The 21,983-nt window shown below is 38.5% G+C and overlaps 1 protein-coding gene across 1 annotated transcript; it reads right to left on the bottom strand.

The window, feature by feature from the left end:
• Positions 1-1,548: 1,548 nt before the first annotated feature.
• On the bottom strand, positions 1,549-14,131 carry LOC142537636 (uncharacterized). The gene is made up of 6 exons (XM_075643136.1): positions 13,507-14,131; positions 12,788-12,915; positions 12,352-12,557; positions 12,017-12,246; positions 2,443-2,804; positions 1,549-2,043 (listed from the first exon to the last, which is right to left on the bottom strand). Exons 1-6 carry the CDS (start codon positions 14,129-14,131, stop codon positions 1,549-1,551), a joined length of 2,046 nt encoding a protein of 681 aa, XP_075499251.1.
• Positions 14,132-21,983: the final 7,852 nt, after the last annotated feature.

The following is a 21,983-nucleotide window of genomic DNA, read 5'->3' as shown; positions in this document are numbered from 1 at the left end:
AACTGAAGAATTGATAGTTCTTATAGGATAGTTCATTCATTGCTAACCCTCTTCGTAAAAACGAATCTTATAGGAGGGACACGTACCTCTGCATAAAATGCATTTTATAAGAGAGCACATGTTTTCATCGTTAATTGGCCAATTACATTGCGGATTTAGAATTGCCAGAGGCAACACCGCTACTATCACTATCAATCCAATCATTCAATCATATAAAACTTCATTCAAACATTTTATCGAACATCTTTGAGGCATCATATAAAGTTTAACTCCTTCCCTTCAAAAATGCATATAATTGCACTAGCATATATACATATTTACATATATATATCATAAATGGAATTTGAAAGGAGTTAACATCATAAAATCATCAAAACACATACATATAGGATCATGTGATGCATTGAAGAAATGATTCCACTTACAACACTTGGAGCACTTGGTTTCCTAAACCTTTATGGTGATCCTACAATAATAAACCCAATAACTAACCATCAACACTCAAATAACAACATTATATGACCATTTAATCCAATACATCAATCACAACTATCATGCCCTAACTCCACCATCTTCAATAACTCAAGAACAAGAAGAAAAACCACTTACCTTTGTCCCTTTCACTAAAAAGATGAAGTTCCAACTCCGGATTGAAGATTAATTTGCTTGATTGAAAGAAAGGATGAGAAGAAAATGAAGAACCCTAGCTTGGAATCGTAGGAGAAGAGAAAGGAGGATAAGGAAAATGAAGAAAATGAGAGTCTCATTCGATTTTATACCTTAAAACACCCAAAACACGCTTTTGTACTGTGCTGGGCGCTCGGACGGTCATAAATTACCGCCCTAGCGCGGACGTTTCTGTCCAAAACCCAAAATTCCAGAAGCAGTGGCGCTCGGACGCCGCTCTGCGCACAGCCGCCTCAAAGATCGCCTCCGAAACGCCTCTTCCCATCATAATTTGGAAAAGTGGTAAACAGGAAAGTTGTAGCTCTATGTCTTGGCTTGCATCTTCAATTGGCCTCATGTCATTTAAAGGTCTGAATAAAATGTTATGCTCAATCTCCTAACATGTGTCACTGGAGGAACGACGATACACACGACACACTTCGGGGCGCTTTTGGCTAGTCTTCCACAATGATTTGAACAAAACTCAAAACATGAAAGTTATAGGCTTATGTGTTATCTTTCTAATGAAAGTGGCCTCACATCATTTGATTCAAAATACAAAACATTATGCTTAAAACCACAACTACTGCCACATTTTCATACTGTTTTAGCACTTACATTACCTATTTGGCTAAGGATCAACCTTCTATCCTACCCATTCCATTCTTTGTTTCATTCTATATCATTCAATACCATTCATATCATATCTTGAAGCCATAAACCATCACTATTACATCACATATCCCAAACGATCATCATCATAAACCATAAAAGTAATAATCAACATACTTAATCATAATCATTACCTTACATCATATAAATACAGATGTCTGGGCGTTACAATTCTCCCCTCCTTAAGAAATTTCATCCCCGAAATTGCCATTACTGTGCGAATAACTCAGGATATCGCTGTTTCATTTCCTCCTCTGGTTCCCACGTTGCTTCTTCAACCAACTGATTACGCCAAAGAATCTTGATAATGTCGATCTCCTTATTCCTCAGTACTTTAACCTTGCGATCTAAAATCTGGATTGGTACTTCTTTATAAGTCAAGTTCGGCATCAGGTACAATGGTTCATGTCTGAGAACATGGGAAGGGTTCGAGATGTACTTCCTGAGCATTGAGACGTGAAATACATTGTGGACTCTATCCAAGTCCGGCGGTAAAGCTAGACAATATGCTCTTTCTCCTATCTTGTCCAGAATTTCAAATGGCCCGATAAATCTTGGGCTCAGCTTACCTTTCTTCCTGAATCTCATTACCCCTTTGAGAGGGGCAATTTTGATAAAAACATGATCTCCAACTTCAAACTCCAAAGGCCTCCTTCGGTTATCGGCATAACTTTTCTGTCTGGTTTGGGCCGTCTTCATTCTGTCCTGGATTAAAGTAATCACATCAGTTTTCTTTTGGACCAATTCTGGTCCTAACAACTTTCTTTCACCGACTTCATCCCAGTTCAATGGTGACCTACATTTTCTGCCATACAATGCCTCGTATGGTGCCATGCCAATCGTCGCCTGATAACTATTGTTATACGTAAATTCCGCAAGTGGCAATTTAGAATCCCAGCTACCAGGAAAGTCAATCGTGCAGGCTCGTAGCATATCTTCAAGAATCTGAATTACCCTCTCTGACTGCCCGTCACTCTGAGGATGATAAGCTGTGCTAAATGCCAACCTGGTGCCCAAGGCTTTGTGCAAGCTCTTCCAGAATTCAGAAGTAAACCTTGGGTCACGATCAGATACAATTGACACAGGGATACCATGAAGTCTCACAATCTCAGCTACATAGACTTCAGCATACTGGTTCATTGTAAACGTCGTCTTGACCGGAAGAAAATGAGACGACTTGGTTAACCTGTCAACAATCAACCAGATGGAGTTGTAACCCTTTGGTGTTCTTGGAAGTCCCGTTACAAAATCCATGGTGATGTGCTCCCACTTCCACTGAGGTATTGGGAGGGATTGCAAAGTTCCAGCAGGTCTTTGATGCTCAATCTTTACTTGCTGACATGTTAGACATTCAGATATAGACTTTGCAATATCACTTTTCATACCTGGCCACCAGTATAGACGTCGGAGATCCTGATACATCTTGGTGCTACCTTGATGTATCGAGTATGGCACGGTATGAGCCTCTGTCAAAACATCCCGTCGAATGTCATGTTAGAGTAGGTGCACGTCGAGCCAAGTGTTAGCCGAGTGTTCACAATGAAACTCTATCTATAAACAATCTTTATTTTAATAATATTTGAAATTATTATTTTGGCACATCTTTATCTGTATACACATGCTAGTTGCATAGATAAAGCCCTTGAATATACAAATAGTAGAAAGAATATGAGATGCTCATATGATGAGTATCATGAAACTCATATTTGGAATACTGTATATTCTAAACAGTTCCTAGTCGATTCAGCCAACGCTAAGAAGGATATAGGCCGCTCGAGTTCGAGACTAGTATCTGCGATGTGAGTACCATGTTTCATTGGTAGGGGACATTGTGATGTCCGAGCATGCAGATAGGTGCTCCTGGTAGAGTGCACTGAACAACCCTCCATAAAGGACTTTCCAAGTGGTTCTCACTTATCGAGTGGAAAAGTCCTAGTTTATGGTTGTACACCATTAGGTCTTATGACCCGAGACAACATTGAGACTCTATGTGCTAGAATTACACTTTGACTTGTTAACCGACTCTCAAGGGGTCATCTGGTGGCAAGGTTGGGTGTTTTGTCGAAACATATAGGAGTCGATGCATTGTAGTCGGGGATTCACCGCTTACCTTCGGGTATGGATATCCTATGTGTATGTAGTATGAAATCTCTGATCAGAGTATGGTGATAATTATGAAAGGGGTTTCATAGATTACACCATCGATGCAACTACAACATGACACATAGTATCGATTCATTGACAACTCTCGATATACCAATGGTTGTCGAATCGGTCGGGATATATGAGTTGAAGGGACCGTACTGTATGCTAACCATAATTGAATGGTTCTTGCAGGCACTATCATTTGATACCTAGGGAATCATGTAAGCGATGCTGCTAGGCGTTTAACATGATTGGTTGGGTACTATTAGGCTTGAGTTCTGACGTTCTTGTTATCAAGGAGTTGATAACTAAGAATGGAGCAATTGGGGTATGCTCATATAAGGACATGTTTAGTCCGAATCACATGGAGATGTGAACCCACGGCTAGTTGTATCAATGAACCATTGAGGGCCACACAAGTACTAGCTTTCTAGATCCCGTTGTTCAATGTGTTGAACGGCTTATAAAGGAGTTTATAAGCATAAATAAAATAGAAGTATGACTTCTATAAAGAGAATGTAACTTTTAATTTGAGGAAGTGTTCCTAAATTAAAAGTTGGCCAAACAAATAATCTATTTGAAAATTGTGAATTTTATAAACATTATTATGGACTAAATTAAATTAATTTAAATGTTGAATTAATTAAACACTAGTGGACCTAGTAGATTTCAAATAATTAAATTAATTCAAGTAATGAATTATTTAAATTGGGCCCTGTAGAGCACAATTGGAATAATTATTTAAACTAGTGGACTTGAGTAATTCAAGTAAGATTTGATTGGGCTCAAATATGTTTGAGACAATTTAAATAAATCTCCATGGGCCCTTTGTAATTGTTACAAGCCCACTCAAAAGCATGCATGGGAAGGTGAAAGGTTGCAGACAACTTTTGCAACAAACAAGGCATGGCATGCACATGCTAGACTTTACTTTTTCAAGCACCAAGAAAAACTCTCCTTCTCTCCTCCCACAATGCTATGGCCGAAATTTCTCTCTTATTTTCTTAAAAAATTTTGCTTTTTCATTATTGATGAATTGATAGCAAACTTCTCAAAGAAAATGCCTTACATTTTCTAGTGCAAGTGTAAGGTGGATCTTCCTAGTTGGTGGTGGGCTTGATTTTGAGCAAGGTGTGCTATAGGAAAGCTTGAAGATTTGTCATCCTTTCAAGAGCTAAGGTATTTACACCTTAGTTGGAGCCATCATCAACCTCAAGAGGTTGATAGGTATGATTTCTTTACACCCTATAAATGTCATAGTTGTATTTTTGTATATGCTACAACACTAGTACATAGGTGGCCGAAATTTTCTTGTTGAAAATCAATTTTTGAACTTCCATTGCGCTTTCTGGCACCTAAAATCGATCCTTTTCAAATGGTATCATGAGCTAAGGGTACTAGTTTTTGTATAGCATATACATAATATTATATTGAAGGCAATTTCTAACCGATTGAGATGAAAATTTGCAAAAAAAAATCAAGGCAATGCAAGGGATTTTTCGGGCAGCAACTTGCTGCCCATTTTGGGCAGCTCGGGCTGCCCGAGCGGCTGCCCATTTCAGGCAGCTAGGGCCGCCCGAGGGGCTGCCCGAATCCCCCCCTTTTAAAAATAAAAAAAAAATTGTTTTGTTGGCCGGAATCCGGTGACGGAACTCTGGCGACAGCGATGACGGCTAAGGTTTTCAAAAGATATTTTGAAATATCAAAGTGTTATGGGCCTTGAGTTGTTGGGCCATTAGATGGCTAACATATTTGTAAATTTAAATGGGCCAAAATGTTTTTGGTGAAAATGAATTTTTTGGACCCTTAAGTTTAAAATTACAAAAGTTGCAAATATTTTCTCATAAAATAAATAATTGAAGTTGGACTTTAATTATTTATAGTAAATTGTGATTTACAAGAAATTCGGTTATAAATAAATTAATTGGAAAGTAGACAAAGGTGTTTGTATACTTTGTTAATTTAGTTTATGATCGTGGCGGTTAGTGATTGGATCAATATATATAATATTGGATCAATTAATTATTATGATAATTAATTGATGGTGTATGATATGTGATATTATGCATGAAAGATTATCAAAAGCCCAAGCCCAATTTGCTAGGTGTATGCTAGGATATTTTGTGTTGAATGATTGTAATAATTATCAATTTATAAAGTGGACTTGGTTTATGGCCCGTTCCCACCCCCATGAGATGTATCCCTATTTGCCATGGATATTTATTTGTAAATATTAGTATAGTGGATGATCAAGATTGGAAGATGGTGGCCATGATGATTATGAAGATCGAAGACATGTAAATATTGGAAGCTAATATAATAGTTGCATTTGCATCCCATGCATTTCCTTAGGATTGGACCTAGGCCCGTGTTTAGCTCACACGGGCCATTAGTATTGGGGCGATTGATCATCCTTGTTTTGTTTACTGTTTATAATATATGCATGATATGTTATAAATAACGAGTATGTGCGTTATTATTATGATAATAACAAAGTTGCATGAACCGGCAAACATACGATCAAACATGGCGAGCTTTTAAATAAAATTAATGATGAGACCTTTCAAAATTAAAAACCCTCATTTTGAATAAGATTTAAAATTGATATCAAGCCCAAAAAGGGGAATTATAAATTTGTTTATAATTTCCATGTCTTCCATCGAAAATGGGTGCATGATGAACGCTATCCGTGCTCGAGGCTCAGCTCATATTATTTGGGGGGCCCTGGATGCCGGAAAGCTGTGACATCCATTGACATGGTGATGTGAACTATGTGGAACTCCCATGATTTCGGCTCATATTATTGGGGGAACTCATGGCGACCGTCCATTAAGGTTCAACATCGATGGGTAAGGCTTGACACGTGAAGATGAACGACGTCATATTATTGGGTCCTAATCAAATGTGAGACAAAATTTTACGTAGAGGGTTGCATTGTGATGCAATTGGAAACTACCTTTTAGGAATTGTGATTGGCTGATATTATTCGGGATCATAATTCGCTAATTGGACCTTGCGTACCTACTGAGGAAAGGAGTTTTCCGTTTTCACTAGAGGGTAGTGAAAGATGTCAAAACAGTGGGAGTAAACATTTATAAAGTAAAAGTCCATACTTTATATCTTACTAAATATTTTAAAATAGTCATTAACATTTATCTGTTATACTTTTGAGTACAATTTTTGACAATGTCTTCGATTCGCAATCTGCTATCTACAATACTCGACAAACACGTATTAACCGGACCTAATTACCTCACTTGGCTAAGAAACCTAAAAATTGCTTTGAATTCGGAAAGGATAGCATATACACTGACTGAGTTGCCCCCTGTTGAGGCTCTGACTGACTGCACTCCTGAGGAATTTCAGACTTACAAGGAATGGTGTGACCATGACTTGAAAGCCAGGTGTTATATGCAGGCTTCTGTGAATGATGAGCTGCAGAGGCGTTTTGAGGATGCAAAGAGTGCTGCTGACATCCATTTGCATCTCAAGGATGTCTTTGGTGAGCAAACACGGCCTCTTAGGCATGCTACCGTCAAGGAGCTGATCACTATGCGCATGCGAGATGGGGCCTCGGTCCACGAGCATGGCTTGAAGATGATTGGGCTCGTGGAAAAGCTCGTTGGCATGGATTTGATATTGCCTTCGGAGCTGACCACCGAGATGTTGCTCTTATCGCTGCCTAGCTCATTTGATCTTTTTTTGGTGAATTTCAACATGAACAAGCTAGAGCCGACCCTTGAGGAGTTGGTTAACATGCTTGTTACGTTTGAATCCGCCATCAAGAAAGAGAAGTTGGTTCTTTATGTGGGTTCTTCATCTGGTACGAAGATTGATCCACATGGGAAGGGAAAGAAGCGTTCTTTCCAATGGCCCAAGAAGAACGTGCCCTTGATGAGGCAATCTCCGAATCCCGTTGAGGCAGCCACACCAATTAAGGCTGACAAGACTGCTGATGTATGTCATCACTGCAAGAAGCCTGGACATTGGAGGCGTAACTGCAGGGAATATCTTGCCCAGAAGAGTTCTGGAAATGGTATGTTCTAAATTGAAGTAAACATTTCAATTAACTCTACTTCTTGGGTATTAGATACCGGTTGTGGCTCACATCTCTGTAATGAGTTACAAGTGATGGGAAGAAGTAGGTAGCTTAGGGAAGGTGTGACCTTCTTGAGGATGGGCAATGGAGCAAGAGTTGCTGCCAAGGCTGTTGAAGATGTTTACTTATTGTAGAACAATAGTTTTAAGTTAATTTTATGAGATGTTTTGTTTGTACCTAATTTTGTGAAAAACATTGTTTTCATTTCTATGCTGATAAAAATGTATATTCTTGTTTATTTAGCAAAGGTGTTTGCAACATTTACAGGAATGAATGTTTGATTGGTACTTGTGAACTTGAAAACGATCTCTATAACTTAAAATTGAAAGATATTCCACTAAATGTCCATTCAAAAGCAGACACCATATGAAATATGGATGGGTAAGCCTCCCAAATATTCTTATCTTAGAATATGGGGGTGCCCTGCTTATGTGAAGCAAACAGTGGGAGATAACTTGGATAGTCGATCCATTTTATGCTACTTTGTGGGATATCCAAGAAATTCAGTTGAATATTATTTCTATCATCCCCAAGAAACAAAGGTGTTTGTTTCTAGGAATGCAACCTTTTTGGAAAAAGAATTTATATTGGATAAAAAAGGCGAGATGATAGAACTCGAAGAGGTTCGAGAGACACCCACAATTATAAAACCCACACCCGAAGAGCCAAGAGAGGAGATACAAGCTCCTAGAAGATCCGAGAGAGTCTCGAGACCACCTATGAGGTATGGTCTGCTTCTTGAAGAGGGCCATGATGAGCCTAACCATGGATGTGATCCAAGGACCTTCAAGGAAGCGTTATCTGATGCTGATTCATCCAAGTGGCTTGAAGCGATGGAATCTGAGATGAATTCCATGCATTCGAACCAAGTGTGGAATCTCGTGGATCCACCTGAGGGAATTATTCCCATAGGGTGTAAATGGATTTACAAGAGGAAACTTGGGGCGGATGGGAAGGTATTGACCTTCAAGGCGCGATTGGTGGCAAAAGGATATACTCAAAGACAAGGAGTTGACTTTGAGGAAACCTTTTCTCCAGTTGCAATGTTCAAGTCCATAAGGATTTTGCTAGCCATAGCTGCATGGTATGACTATGAGATATGGCAGATGGATGTTAAGACAGCCTTTCTTAATGGGGATATTAAGGAAGAGATATACATGTCTCAACCCGAAGGGTTTACATCTGTCGGAAGTGAGCATATGGTATGCAAACTTCATAGATCTATTTATGGTCTAAAGCAAGCATCTAGGAGTTGGAACCTTAGATTCGATAGTACAATCAAAGAATTTGGTTTTACTAAGAATTCTGAGGAACCCTGTGTGTATAAGAAGGTTAGTGGGAGTGCTGTGACATTCCTGGTGCTTTATGTTGATGACATTCTACTCATTGGGAATGATGTAGGAATGTTACAATCAACAAAGATATGGTTAGCGAGTAAGTTCTCGATGCAGGACTTGGGTGAAGCATCTTTTGTATTGGGAATACAGATCTATAGAGATAGATCAAAAAGATTGCTTGGTCTCACCCAGTCCACATATATTGATACCATCGTGAAGCGGTTCTCGATGGATGAGTCCAAGAGAGGACATCTACCAATGTGTCATGGCGTGTCCCTATCCAAGTCTATGTCTCCCAAGACTGATGCAGAGATAGCGGCGATGACCAGCATTCCTTATGCATCTGCGATTGGTAGCATCATGTATGGGATGATATCTACACGTCCTGACGTGGCTTTTGCACTAAGTGTAGTGAGTAGATATCAATCGAACCCTGGTCTTCCACACTGGAAAGCTGTGAAAGACATCCTCTAGTATTTGAGAAGGACCAATAAGTTGTTCTTGGTCTATGGGGGTGGAGAACTGAAATTGGAAGGCTATACCGACTCTAGCTTCCAAAGCGATATCGATGACTCGAAGTCAACCTCTGGGTTCGTATTCATGCTCAATGGTGCTGCTGTCTCTTGGAAGTGTTCCAAGCAAGACAGTACAACGGATTCCACCACTGAGGCCGAATATCTTGCTGTATCAGATGCAGCAAATGAGGCTGTTTGGATAAAGAATTTTGTCCAAGAGTTGGACGTCATTCCTAATGAAGTTGCTCCTGTCCCGGTGTTGTGTGACAACACGGGAGCTATAGCTCAAGCAAAGGAGCCAAGGTCTCATCAGAAATCCAAACATGTATTGAGAAAGTACCACATCCTCCGAGAGATTGTGGAAAGAGGAGATGTCTCGATTGACAAAGTCGGCTCCGCAGATAGTGTTGTTGATCCGCTAACTAAGCCTTTACATGGAACATTATTTGAGAAGCATCGCGAATTGATGGATTTGAAGCATATGGGTAGTTGGCTCTAGCGCAAGTGGGAGATTGTTAGAGTAGGTGCACGTCGAGCCAAGTGTTGGCCGAGTGTTCACAATTAAACTCTATGTAGAAACAATCTTTATTTTAATAATATTTGAAATTATTATTTTGGCACATCTTTATCTGTATACACATGCTAGTTGCATAGATAAAGCCCTTGAATATACAAATAGTAGAAAGAATATGAGATGCTCATATGATGAGTATCATGAAACTCATATTTGGAATACTGTATATTCTAAACAGTTCCTAGTCGATTCAGCCGCCGCTAAGAAGGATATAGGCCGCTCGAGTTCGAGACTAGTATCTGCGATGTGAGTACCATGTTTCATTGGTAGGGGACATTGTGATGTCCGAGCATGCAGATAGGTGCTCCTTGTAGAGTGCACTGAACAACCCTCCATAAAGGACTTTCCAAGTAGTTCTCACTTATCGAGTGAAAAAGTCCTAGTTTATGGTTGTACACCATTAGTCCTTATGACCCGGGACAACATTGAGACTCTATGTGCTAGAATTACACTTTGACTTGTTTACCGACTCTCAAGGGGTCATCAGGTGGCAAGGTTGGGTGTTTTGTCGAAACATATAGGAGTCGATGCATTGTAGTCGGGGATTCACCGCTTACCTTCGGGTATGAATATCCTATGTGTATGTAGTATGAAATCTCTGATCAGAGTAAGGTGGTAATTATGAAAGGGGTTTCATAGATTACACCATTGATGCAACTACAACATGACACATAGTATCGATTCATTGACAACTCTCGATATACCAATGGTTGTCGAATCGGTCGGGATATATGAATTGAAGAGAACGTACTGTACGCTAACAATAATTGAATGGTTCTTGCAGGCACTATCATTTGATACCTAGGGAATCATGTAAGCGATGCTGCTAGGCGTTTAACATGATTGGTTGGGTACTATTAGGCTTGAGTTCTGACGTTTTTGTTATCAAGGAGTTGATAAGTAAGAATGGAACAATTGGGGTATGCTCATATAAGGACATGTTTAGTCCGAATCACATGGAGATGTGAACCCACGGCTAGTTGTATCAATGAACCATTGAGGGCCACACAAGTACTAGCTTTCTAGATCCCGTTGAGAAGTTAAAATTGTTCAATGTGTTGAACGGCTTATAAAAGAGTTTATAAGTATAAATAATATAGAAGTATGACTTCTATAAGGAGAATGTAACTTTTAATTTGAGGGAGTGTTCCTAAATTAAAAGTTGGCCAAACAAATAATGTATTTGAAAATTGTGATTTTCATAAACTTTATTATGGACTAAATTAAATTAATTCAAGTGTTGAATTAATTAAACACTAGTGGACCTAGTAGAGTTCAAATAATTAAATTAATTCAAGTATTGAATTATTTAAATTGGGCCTTGTAGAGCACAATTGGAATAATTATTCAACTAGTGGACTTGAGTAATTCAAGTAAGATTTGATTGGGCTCAAATATGTTTGAGACAATTTAAATAAAAGTCCATGGGCCCTTTGTAATTGTTACAAGCCCACTCAAAAGCATGCATGGGAAAGTGAAAGGTTGGAGACAACTTTTGCAACAAACAAGGCATGGCATGCACATGCTAGACTTCACTTTTTCAAGCACCAAGAAAAACTCTCATTCTCTCCTCCCACAATGCTATTGCCGAAATTTCTCTCTTATTTTCTTAAAAAATTTTGCTTCTTCATTTTTGATGAATTGATAGCAAACTTCTCAAAGAAAATGCCTTACATTTTCTAGTGCAAGTGTAAGGTGGATCTTCCTAGTTGGTGGTGGGCTTGATTTTGAGCAAGGTGTGCTCAAGGAAAGCTTGAAGATTTGTCATCCTTTCAAGAGCTAAGGTGTTTAAACCTTAGTTGGAGCCATCATCAACCTCAAGAGGTTGATAGGTATGATTTCTTTACACCCTATGAATGTTATAGTTGTGTTTTTGTATATGCTACAACACTAGTACATATGTGGCCGAAATTTTCTTGTTGAAAATCAATTTTTGAACTTCCGTTGCGTTTCAGGCACCTAAAATCGATCCCTTTCATGTCATCACCACTAGGAACACATATCCAACCTCTCCACGTTAACAAATCATCAGTGTTCATTGCAAACTTTGTATTTCCTTTCTCATCGGCTTTGGATCGCAATTCCATCAATTGCTTATCATTAGGCTGCTCCTGTCGTATCCTATCTGACAACGTAGGTCGAATAACTAAAGCTGAAAGTCTAGCTATGGTCCCTTTATCTACCATAGCGATCTCGCTCCTCTGAAGATCCAATAACAACGGCTTCTGAATCAATGAACTCAAAGAAGAAACAGACTTACGGCTCAAAGCATCTGCAACAACGTTTGCTTTACCTGGGTGGTAGCTAATGGTCACATCATAATCTTTAACAAGTTCTAACCACCTCCTCTGCCGCATATTGAGTTCCTTCTGAGAGAATAGATATTTCAAGCTCTTATGGTCTGTGAAAACTTCACATTTCTCGCCATACAGATAATGCCTCAATATTTTCAATGCGAAGACCAATGCAGCCAACTCAAGATCGTGGGTGGGATAATTCTTCTCGTAATCCTTCAACTGACGACAAGCATAAGCGATTACTTTCCCACACTGCATTAGTACAGCTCCAAGTCCCATCTTTGATGCATCAGTGTAAAAAATAAAATATTCAGTACCGCACGGAAGTGCTAGGATAGGGGCTGATGTCAACTTGTCTTTCAACACTTGAAATCCGTGTTGGCACTCGTTTGTCCCCTCAAACTTCACCGCTTTCCTCGTAATATTGGTTAATGGCAGGCTATTTTGGAGAAATTGGCAATAAAACGTCGATAATAACCTACCAAACCAAGAAAACTACGCACCTCGGAGACTGTCGTAGGAATAGGCCATTGTTTAATCGCTTCAATCTTCATGGGATCCACAGCAATGCCGTCTCTCGAAACGATATGGCCAAGAAATGATACTTGCTCTAACCAGAATTCACACTTTTTCAACTTTGCGTATAACTATTTTTCCCTTAATAACTGCAATACAGTTCTGAGATGCTCGGCATGGAGTTCCCAAATATTGGAATAAATCAAGATATCATCAATGAAAACAATAACGAAGCTATCCAGATATGGCTTGAAGACCCGGTTCATTAGATCCATGAAGACAGACGGAGCATTCGTCAACCCGAATGACATGACTAAGAACTCATAATGGCCATACCTGGTTCTGAATGCAGTTTTAGAGATGTCGGCTTCCCTAACTTTCAGCTGATAATAACCAGAACGCAGATTGATCTTTGAAAAAATTGTCGCTCCCTGTAGTTGATCAAAGAGATCGTCAATCCTCGGCAATGGATATTTATTCTTGATCGTGGCTTTGTTGATCTCTCTGTAATCAATGCACAATCGCAAAGATCCATCTTTCTTTTTGACAAATAAAATTGGAGCTCCCCACGGAGAAGAACTCGGACGAATAAAGCATTTGTCTAATAGATCCTGCAACTGATTCTTCAGTTCCTTCATTTCAGTCGGGGCCATATGGTAAGGAGCTTTTGAAATCGGAGCAGTACCTGGAACCACGTCAATCAAAAATTCAACTTCACGGTCAGGTGGCAATCCAGGCACATCATCTGCAAATATGTCAGGAAAATCCCGAGCTACCTCATTCTCATTCAATTTCATTGTCATCTCGGTATTCACATCTATCACAGCAGCTAAAAATCCCTGACACCCCTTAGATAACATTTCCTGAGCTTTGAGACAAGAAATATAAGGAGTGCAAAGCGAAATACCTGAACTCTGGAAAATCCCGTTATCATCATCTTCTGTAGGAAATCGCACCGTCTTAGCCAAGCAATCAATAACGGCACGATATGACGATAGCCAGTCCATTCCCAAAGTAACATCAAACGCCACCATGGGAATAATAATAAGATCAACAAAATAGATTTTCTCATTTACTTGCACTGTACAACCTTTAAGAATGCTGGAAGGCCATAATTCGTCTCCCGATGGCAACAAAATAATATAGTGGAGGGGTTCAAAAGATGGAACAACATTCAAAGTGTGCAAGAAAATTTCAGACATAAAGGAATGCGTAGCACCAGTGTCAATCAATGTAATAGCGGCCTTGCCTGAAATTAAGATAGTACCTGATATAATAGAAGAATCAGGATTTGCGCCTTCTTTGGTCATTTTGAAGATTCAGCCTTGAACTCTATCATTCCCTTTCTCACCCTTCACTGGACAATTTTTGATAACATGTCCAACACCTCCACAACAAAAGCATCGATTACTTCCAACCAAGCACTCACATGTATGCATTTTGCCACATTTTGGACATACATGTCGATCATATGTAGGCGGTGGAATAGGAGCTTTGGGTCGATGCTCTTCTTTTTCTTTGCCTCTGAACTTGCCCTTACCTTTCCATCCGGATCCATGGCCTTTAGTAGAAAAATCTTGGCGCTTCAACTGTCTTTCTCTTTCAATTTCCTTCTCGTCCTGCTCGGCCATCCTTGCTTTTTAAACAATCTCTTTATATGAAGCAGCTTTAGACATTCGAACGTCTCTTTAAATTTCAGCTCGGACACCTCTAAGAAAATGCTCGCCCTTTTCGATGTCATTGCTGGCCAGATATGGGGCAAACTGACAACCCTCTTCGAATTTGAGAATATACTCTTGTATTGACATATTTTCTTGCTTCAGTTCTAGAAATTCCTTCACTTCCTGACTTCGAACATCTCGAGGAAAATATTTGTCGTAGAATAAATCTTTAAACTCCTGCCACTTGAGTGCCGAGACATTAACTGATATCTTGGTGGCGTCCCACCAAGTCCTCGTCGTCTTGGTCAGTAGAAAAATGGCACAGCAGACTCGATCATTATCTTCAAACTGAAGGTAATCATAAATAGCCTCCACAGCTTTGACCCATTCCAAGGCGACCATGGGATCAGTGCTACCATCAAATTCTGGTGGCTTCATCTTGTGAAATCTTTCGTATGCTCCTTCACTACCGGGCTCGGGCCTCACTTGCTCTCTCTCTCTCCCTCGCCATGCATGCTGCATCCGTAAGAGCTGCTGAATCTGCTCGCCATGTACCTTGGCCTGTTCTTTCAGTAACTTGCTAAATTCACCAACCACTCTAGGTGATGAACTATCCTCCCCTTCTGTTGCTCTACGCTTAGGTGGCATGATCCTATGATACATATTAGTTTAAAACCATTTCCATACATAACATATCATAAAAATTGAGGCTACACATCCATATTAGATCAAATGATGAAGGTACATACATACCGAATTGTCGACAGCAGAGGAAGTCATATGCCAAATCATTGGTCCGAAAATCTCGGCTCTGATACCAATAAATGTAACACTTGTGACTAAAATGCATAATTAGTGCGGAAGCTTTAAAATATAATTTGGAGAAAATGTGTACTTTTAAAAAAATTTGGGCAGCATCTCCCCACAAATAGGACATGCCACCTGCCTCAAGCAACACATAAAATACATGCAAAAGATTTTCAGCGTTTCGCAAAATAACCATAACCATAACATAACAAAAATAGCGTCCAATTGAAATCTCCAAAGTTTGGCATAATCCCTTCTCTTGCTTCGACAACTCAAGGATGATCAGACTTTCTTACATGTGCCTGCATCACATGAACATAACTGGAATGAGTATAAAACTCAGCAAATGGAATCAATACTAACAAGATACATATATATAATTTTATTATAAAACATAAAAGGATTAGCCTCAATTTCATTTTCTTGAAAACATTAACCATTTTATTTCATACACGTCGAATCATATTTAATATCATCATTCAAGAATCATAATACAACAATACATAAGGATTATATTCATTTCATTGATTAACTGAAGAATTGATAGTTCTTATAGGATAGTTCATTCATTGCTAACCCTCTTCGTAAAAACGAATCTTATAGGAGGGAGACGTACCTCTGCATAAAATGCATCTTATAAGAGAGCACATGTTTTCATCGTTAATTGGCCAATTACATTGCGGATTTAGAATTGCCAGAGGCAACACCGCTACTAACACTATCAATCCAATCATTCAATCATATTAAACTTCATTCAAACATTTTATCGAACATCTTTGAGGCATCATATAAAGTTTAACTCCTTCCCTTCAAAAATGCATATAATTGACACTACCATATATACATATTTACATATATATATCATGAATAGAATTTGAAAGGAGTTAACATCATAAAATCATCAAAACACATACATATAGGATCATGTGATGCATTGAAGAAATGATTCCACTTACAACACTTGGAGCACTTGGTTTCCTAAACCTTTATGGTGATCCTACAATAATAAACCCAATAACTAACCATCAACACTCAAATAACAACATTATATGACCATTTAATCCAATACATCAATCACAACTATCATGCCCTAACTCCACCATCTTCAATAACTCAAGAACAAGAAGAAAAACCACTTACCTTTGTCCCTTTCACTAAAAAGATGAAGTTCCAACTCCGGATTGAAGATTAATTTGCTTGATTGAAAGAAAGGATGAGAAGAAAATGAAGAACCCTAGCTTGGAATCGTAGGAGAAGAGAAAGGAGGAGAAGGGAAATGAAGAAAATGAGAGTCTTATTTGATTTTATACCTTAAAACACCCAGAACACGCTTTTGTACTGTGCTAGGCACTCGAGCAGTAATAAATTACCACCCTAGCGCGGACGTTTCTGTCCAAAACCCAAAATTCCAGAAGCAGTGGCGCTCGGGCGGCCATTTCTTACCGCTCGGGCGCCGCTCTGCGCACAGCCGCGGGCTGCCTCAAAGATCGCCTCCGAAACGCCTCTTCCCGTCATAATTTGGAAAAGTGGTAAACAGGAAAGTTGTAGCTCTATGTCTTGGCTTGCATCTCCAATTTGCCTCATGTCATTTAAAGGTCTGAATAAAAAGTTATGCTCAATCTCCCAACATGTGTCACTGGAGGAACGACGATACACACGACACACTTCGGGGCGCTTTTGGCTAGTCTTCCACAATGATTTGAACAAAACTCAAAACATGAAAGTTATAGGCTTATGTATTATCTTTCTAATGAAAGTGGCCTCACATCATTTGGATCAAAATACAAAACATTATGCTAAAAATCACAACTACTGCCACATTTTCATACCGTTTTAGCACTTCCATTACCTATTTGGCTAAGGATCAACCTTCTATCCTACCCATCCATTCTTTGTTTCATTTTATATCATTCAATACCATTCATATTATATCTTGAAGCCATAAACCATCACTATTACATCACATATCCCAAACGATCATCATCATAAACCATAAAAGTAATAATAAACATACTTAATCATAATCATTACCTTACATCATTATAATACGGATGTCTGGGCGTTACACTATTGATTTATATCAAATCATGTGTCGAGTCATGGGCGGATGTGCCTAGTCACTGGCGGAGGTGCCAAGTCTTTGGCGGATGTGCCAATACACTGGATGTTAGTTTATATCGATGTTTGCTTAAGAGTGGATCACCTTCTATCGCTCAGATTCGGTATATTGTGCCAATGTCCAGGAACCGGGATCCCTAGATTAGAGATAAGTCGAGTCTGAGATGATGAGTCAGAGTTTACAGCTTTATATCGATTCATGTCTTTCAGATTTTGATACATGTTATTGATATTTGTTTCATCCTTTTGTATATGTTTATATGATTGCATGTATACATTGTTTATACTGGGATGTATTTCTCACCACAGTTATCCGGCTGTTGTTGTGTTTGTATGTGTACATGACAACAGGTGAGACAGGATCAGGGTCACGAAGAAGATGAGAGATTCAAGATTAGCGTAGAGATCCGGACTTAGAGTAGATATGTTTTCAGTACTTGATGTAGTGGCTGAACATTAGTTTGAAATAAATGTACTTTGTAAAGGACTTGTACTTTACTGTTGATATTTATATCAGACTGATTTCATTATGTTCCGCACTTATGTATTTAAAAAAAAATTTAGACCCAGATTAATTAAATGATCCTAATCATGATTAAGAAGACGAATTAGGTTCGGTTCCCCACATTATGCTTGAAAAAATTCATTCTGATTTGCACAATCTTACCTCAACTGTCTCCGATATCAAATCAACACAGCTGCCGCACAAACTCAAAATCGATTCTATGAAGGAGAATACAATGAAGACACTCCAGCAGGTAACAAAAGATATTATTTCACTATTTCTCCTTCTAGACCAGTTGAAGAAGGATAGAGTGACAGTTCCAGTGTAACGTCCCGAAAATTTGAAGGTCCACGCGAACCACATGCATTCGAGTTATTAAATTCTTTGTGTATTTTAATTAGATGTTTGAATTGCATAAATTAATTATGTTGTGCATATTGACATATTTAAAATTTTATTTTCTACATTTTTGCATTAAAATGTATTTTTAAAAGGTTATTCGAGTTGCGATCGAGGAACGGAGACCGATGGCTGAAAAATAGAAAATGTCTTTATTAAATAATTATTTTCAATTATTTAAAATATGATTGTGGGTTTTTCACATTTTTGAAAATATGGGGTTTTGAGATGATTTAATACGCCGGGACGAAAATTTTATCGGTGTTGGTTTTTCATCAAAAATGCGAACTTTTTAGCAACCCGGCTATTTAATCTACAAACTATTTTACCAAAAACTATTTTAATATTCTATTTAAATCCTAATTAAACTAATGGGCCTGATTGATGGCTTAATAGGCCTAAAAGCCTTGTTAGTGTTAATTAGTATATAATATGTAAATCACCCACAAACCACACACAACCTACACGCCTCAAAATCAGAATTTTTCCCTCACCAAACTCCTCATCATACATGACACACACACATAAAAAAACTTAAGGAGAAAGTTCAAAAGTTTGCTAGGAAAATTCAAGTCGTCTTCTCCTCGTCGCCGTTATTCAAATCGTCAACGATAATTCGTGCGTTTTACACGCAAAGGCACGTCATATTCTCCTTTTACTCATCATCACACCATATTATTTAATTATGTTTGAAATTGCATGAAAAACAAGTTGCAACATGAAATATTTTCGGTTTTGTGTAATATGCCAATTTTTAAGGCTTGAATTTGAGGAAAAATCATGTTTGTCATGTTGTTAAAGGGGCTGCCATGATTAGGAATGGTTAAGGGATGTTTTTACATGTTTTAAAGGGTCCTAAAACACACCAAAAACGTTGCAAAAACTAAAAGAAAAAAAGCTGGAACCGTGGGTGGTTAATTAAGTAGGACCGATGTGCTTGTTGGCCTTCATGAGTTTGGTTGGTTGTGCATGGGGCTTAGGGGTTCGACCAGGCCTCGAGGAGGGCTGTCTGGGGCTCAAGTAGGGTCAGGGGTGAGGGCCTGGTAGAGTCCTAGGGGGCCTGGGCTCGCGCTGAGTTGGGTGGAGAAGAGTCCTCACGAGGAGGGACTCTTCACGCGCAGAAGCTGTTCGGGAAAAAATAGAGGGGCTCGCTGTTGGGGCTGGGGCAAACCAAGAGGGTCCTATAGGGTCCTAGGATGATGGGAAGGGGTCGGGCCAGGGGGTGGAGTGGTTGGGCTGACCACTGGTTCAGGTTGGCGTGAAGAAGCACAAGCGCGCAGATTGTGTCTTCTGGTTTCAACTGGTTCGATGCAGGGGTTTAAGGGGTTGGGCTGGTCTGCGCTAGGTCTGGGCGTGGTCCAGGGTCGGTTAGGGTCATAGAGGTTCGCTGGTGGCTCGGCTGGAAGAGCCCTAGGCTAGAAAGGATTCCTAGTGCAATTAGAACACCTCACGTACACCCACATGCAATTGGGTTTCAGTTCCAGGTGAGTTTCCAGCAAGTTTTAAGCGGGCTAGGGCTGGTTCATTGGGCTGGGCTTGGTCAGTAGGATCCCTAGCTGGGTTGGCTAGGTTTTGGCTCAAGGTGTCTTGGGCGTGGCTCGAGTAAATTAGGAGATGGCTCAGTGTGTTCGATAGGGTGTCAAAAACGAAAATTAAAGAACTAAAATTGAATCCATGGGTCCATGGGTGTGGTTCACGACTTGGAAGGGTAGAATAAATAATAAAAATGCTATGTTTAAAATTTGGGATTAAAATAATGAGTTTTGGATTTATTCGGGATTTAATCACCTCACAAAACGCTAATTAAAGAGTTAATTGAAAAGCCTAGTTTTAAGTTTTATAAAATTATGGAAAATTAGGTTTAAGCTTAAATAATTATTAGAAGTTTAAGTTTTTAATTTGGGAATTTTATTTTAAGGTTTGGTTTAATTCGGGATTAAAACGCATTAATATGTTATATTTAAAGATTAATTTAAAAACCCTCGTTTTATGCAAAATAAAAATATGAGAAAATTCAAGTAGTCTTAAATAATTATTTGGGACATGTTAGAGTAAAAGAACTTAAGAAAAAGTCAAAAACGGGAAATTATACGTCTAGGGTTAAAACGGTCATTTTACTCCTAGAAATTAGTAAACGTCATGGCAGTGCCCTGAATATTGTTTTATGTGCTAATATGATTATTTTCAATGGTTATGGATGTTGATTGAATTTTTATATGTTAAAATGTTATTTTTTAAACGTTTATAGATTTTATGGTATAATTGGACATTTAAAAGACATGTTGCATGCTTGGTTTAAAAGAAAAAACCGTTATATGCATGTTTAAAATTTATAAAGTGATGAGAATATGAAATGTTGAAGGAAGTGAAGTAATTGTGACTAATACGATGATATGTTGGAAATTTCGTGAGGATTATGGTCCTAGTGAGAGCCCGACGATCGTGTTTTCTTGGATACGAACATGTAGATGTATACGATGATATGTTAATACGTAAGGCCAAGGCCCAGTTGACCGGTGAGAGTGTTGCTGGTGTTCCCGCCGCCCAGTACTGTGGTTACATGTAGATGGATCCATCGCCCAACACGTAGACGTAGACGTAGATGAACGAAAGTCACAATTAACGATCTGAATTCAACGAAAAGAAAAAAGAATATGTATATGTTAATGATAATATGAATATGTTGAGGATGATATGATTAAGTTTATGAAAATGTTTATGTTTAAAGTTCATGCATCATTATGAAAATGTTTTTATTTAAAGTTTATGCATCATGAAAATGTTTACGAAAATGTTATTGTTTAAAGTTTATGCATCTTCATGAAAACGATATTTTAAGTACAAGTATTTTTCACTGTTATATGTTAACTGTATTACGTATTACTTGTTATCAAGGATATGACGTGTTGAGTCTTTAGACTCACTAGATGTGATTGATGCAGGTGATTATGATAATAATGTTTATAGAGATCTTGATGGTTGATATGACTGGACTGAAGGTGCACATAACCCGAGGACCGACGCTAGTTTTCCGCACTAGTTATTATTTATGATTTTAAGTAATATTAACGATATTTTTACGTCTTTTATTTATGTTATGAGAGATTTTTGAGAGGTTATAATATGGGCTATACTTTTCAAATAATGTTTTTAGGTTTGTAAAATATTTGACGATTTTATGCTTTAAAATATTTTCCTTTGGATTTTTAAATGGCAGTTAGATGTTTATTTTTAAAATGCTGTCAAAAATATTTTATGGTTCGGCCGAATAATACGTGAGGTTTTAAAACAAAATTCTAGTACATTTTAAGAAAACGAATAAGCAGATGTTTCAGTTGGTATCAGAGCCAAGGGTCCTGTAAAGGGTTGTGCCACCATCAGCGCCGGGAAGATCAGTCGTCAAGCCTCAACTTGTAAGTTTTTATGCTTTATGTGATTTTAAGATGTTACCTGCATAAGGACATGAATTATATGTTTACGTCACATGTTTAATAGCGTTATGATAATATATGTTTTTTTTACGCTTTAGAATTATTATACGTGATATGATATGAAATAAGAAATTATTTGATTTCAACGCATGTTGGTTTCGTGGTGGAATTGGACGATGTTGATTTTTGGGTTTTAGTATTGACATTTTACTTTTTGGGCCATAAGTTAATCATGAATAGT

The sequence above is a fragment of the Primulina tabacum genome, chromosome 2 (assembly GCF_025594145.1).
Source record: "Primulina tabacum isolate GXHZ01 chromosome 2, ASM2559414v2, whole genome shotgun sequence".
Lineage (NCBI taxonomy): Eukaryota > Viridiplantae > Streptophyta > Magnoliopsida > Lamiales > Gesneriaceae > Primulina > Primulina tabacum.
This window is presented reverse-complemented; position numbering and strand designations above follow the sequence as displayed.

Excerpts from the sequence above, each read along its gene's own strand:
- LOC142537636 (XM_075643136.1), bottom strand. The coding sequence starts at position 14,131 with ATGACCAAAGAAGGCGCAAATCCTGATTCTTCTATTATATCAGGTACT. Across the intron at positions 12,247-12,351 it reads CTCAATATGCGGCAGAGGAG|TTCATTGATTCAGAAGCCGT; the intron begins GTGGTTAGAACT and ends TTCTTCTTTGAG. Across the intron at positions 2,805-12,016 it reads TGATTTGTTAACGTGGAGAG|AGGCTCATACCGTGCCATAC; the intron begins GTTGGATATGTG and ends ATGTTTTGACAG.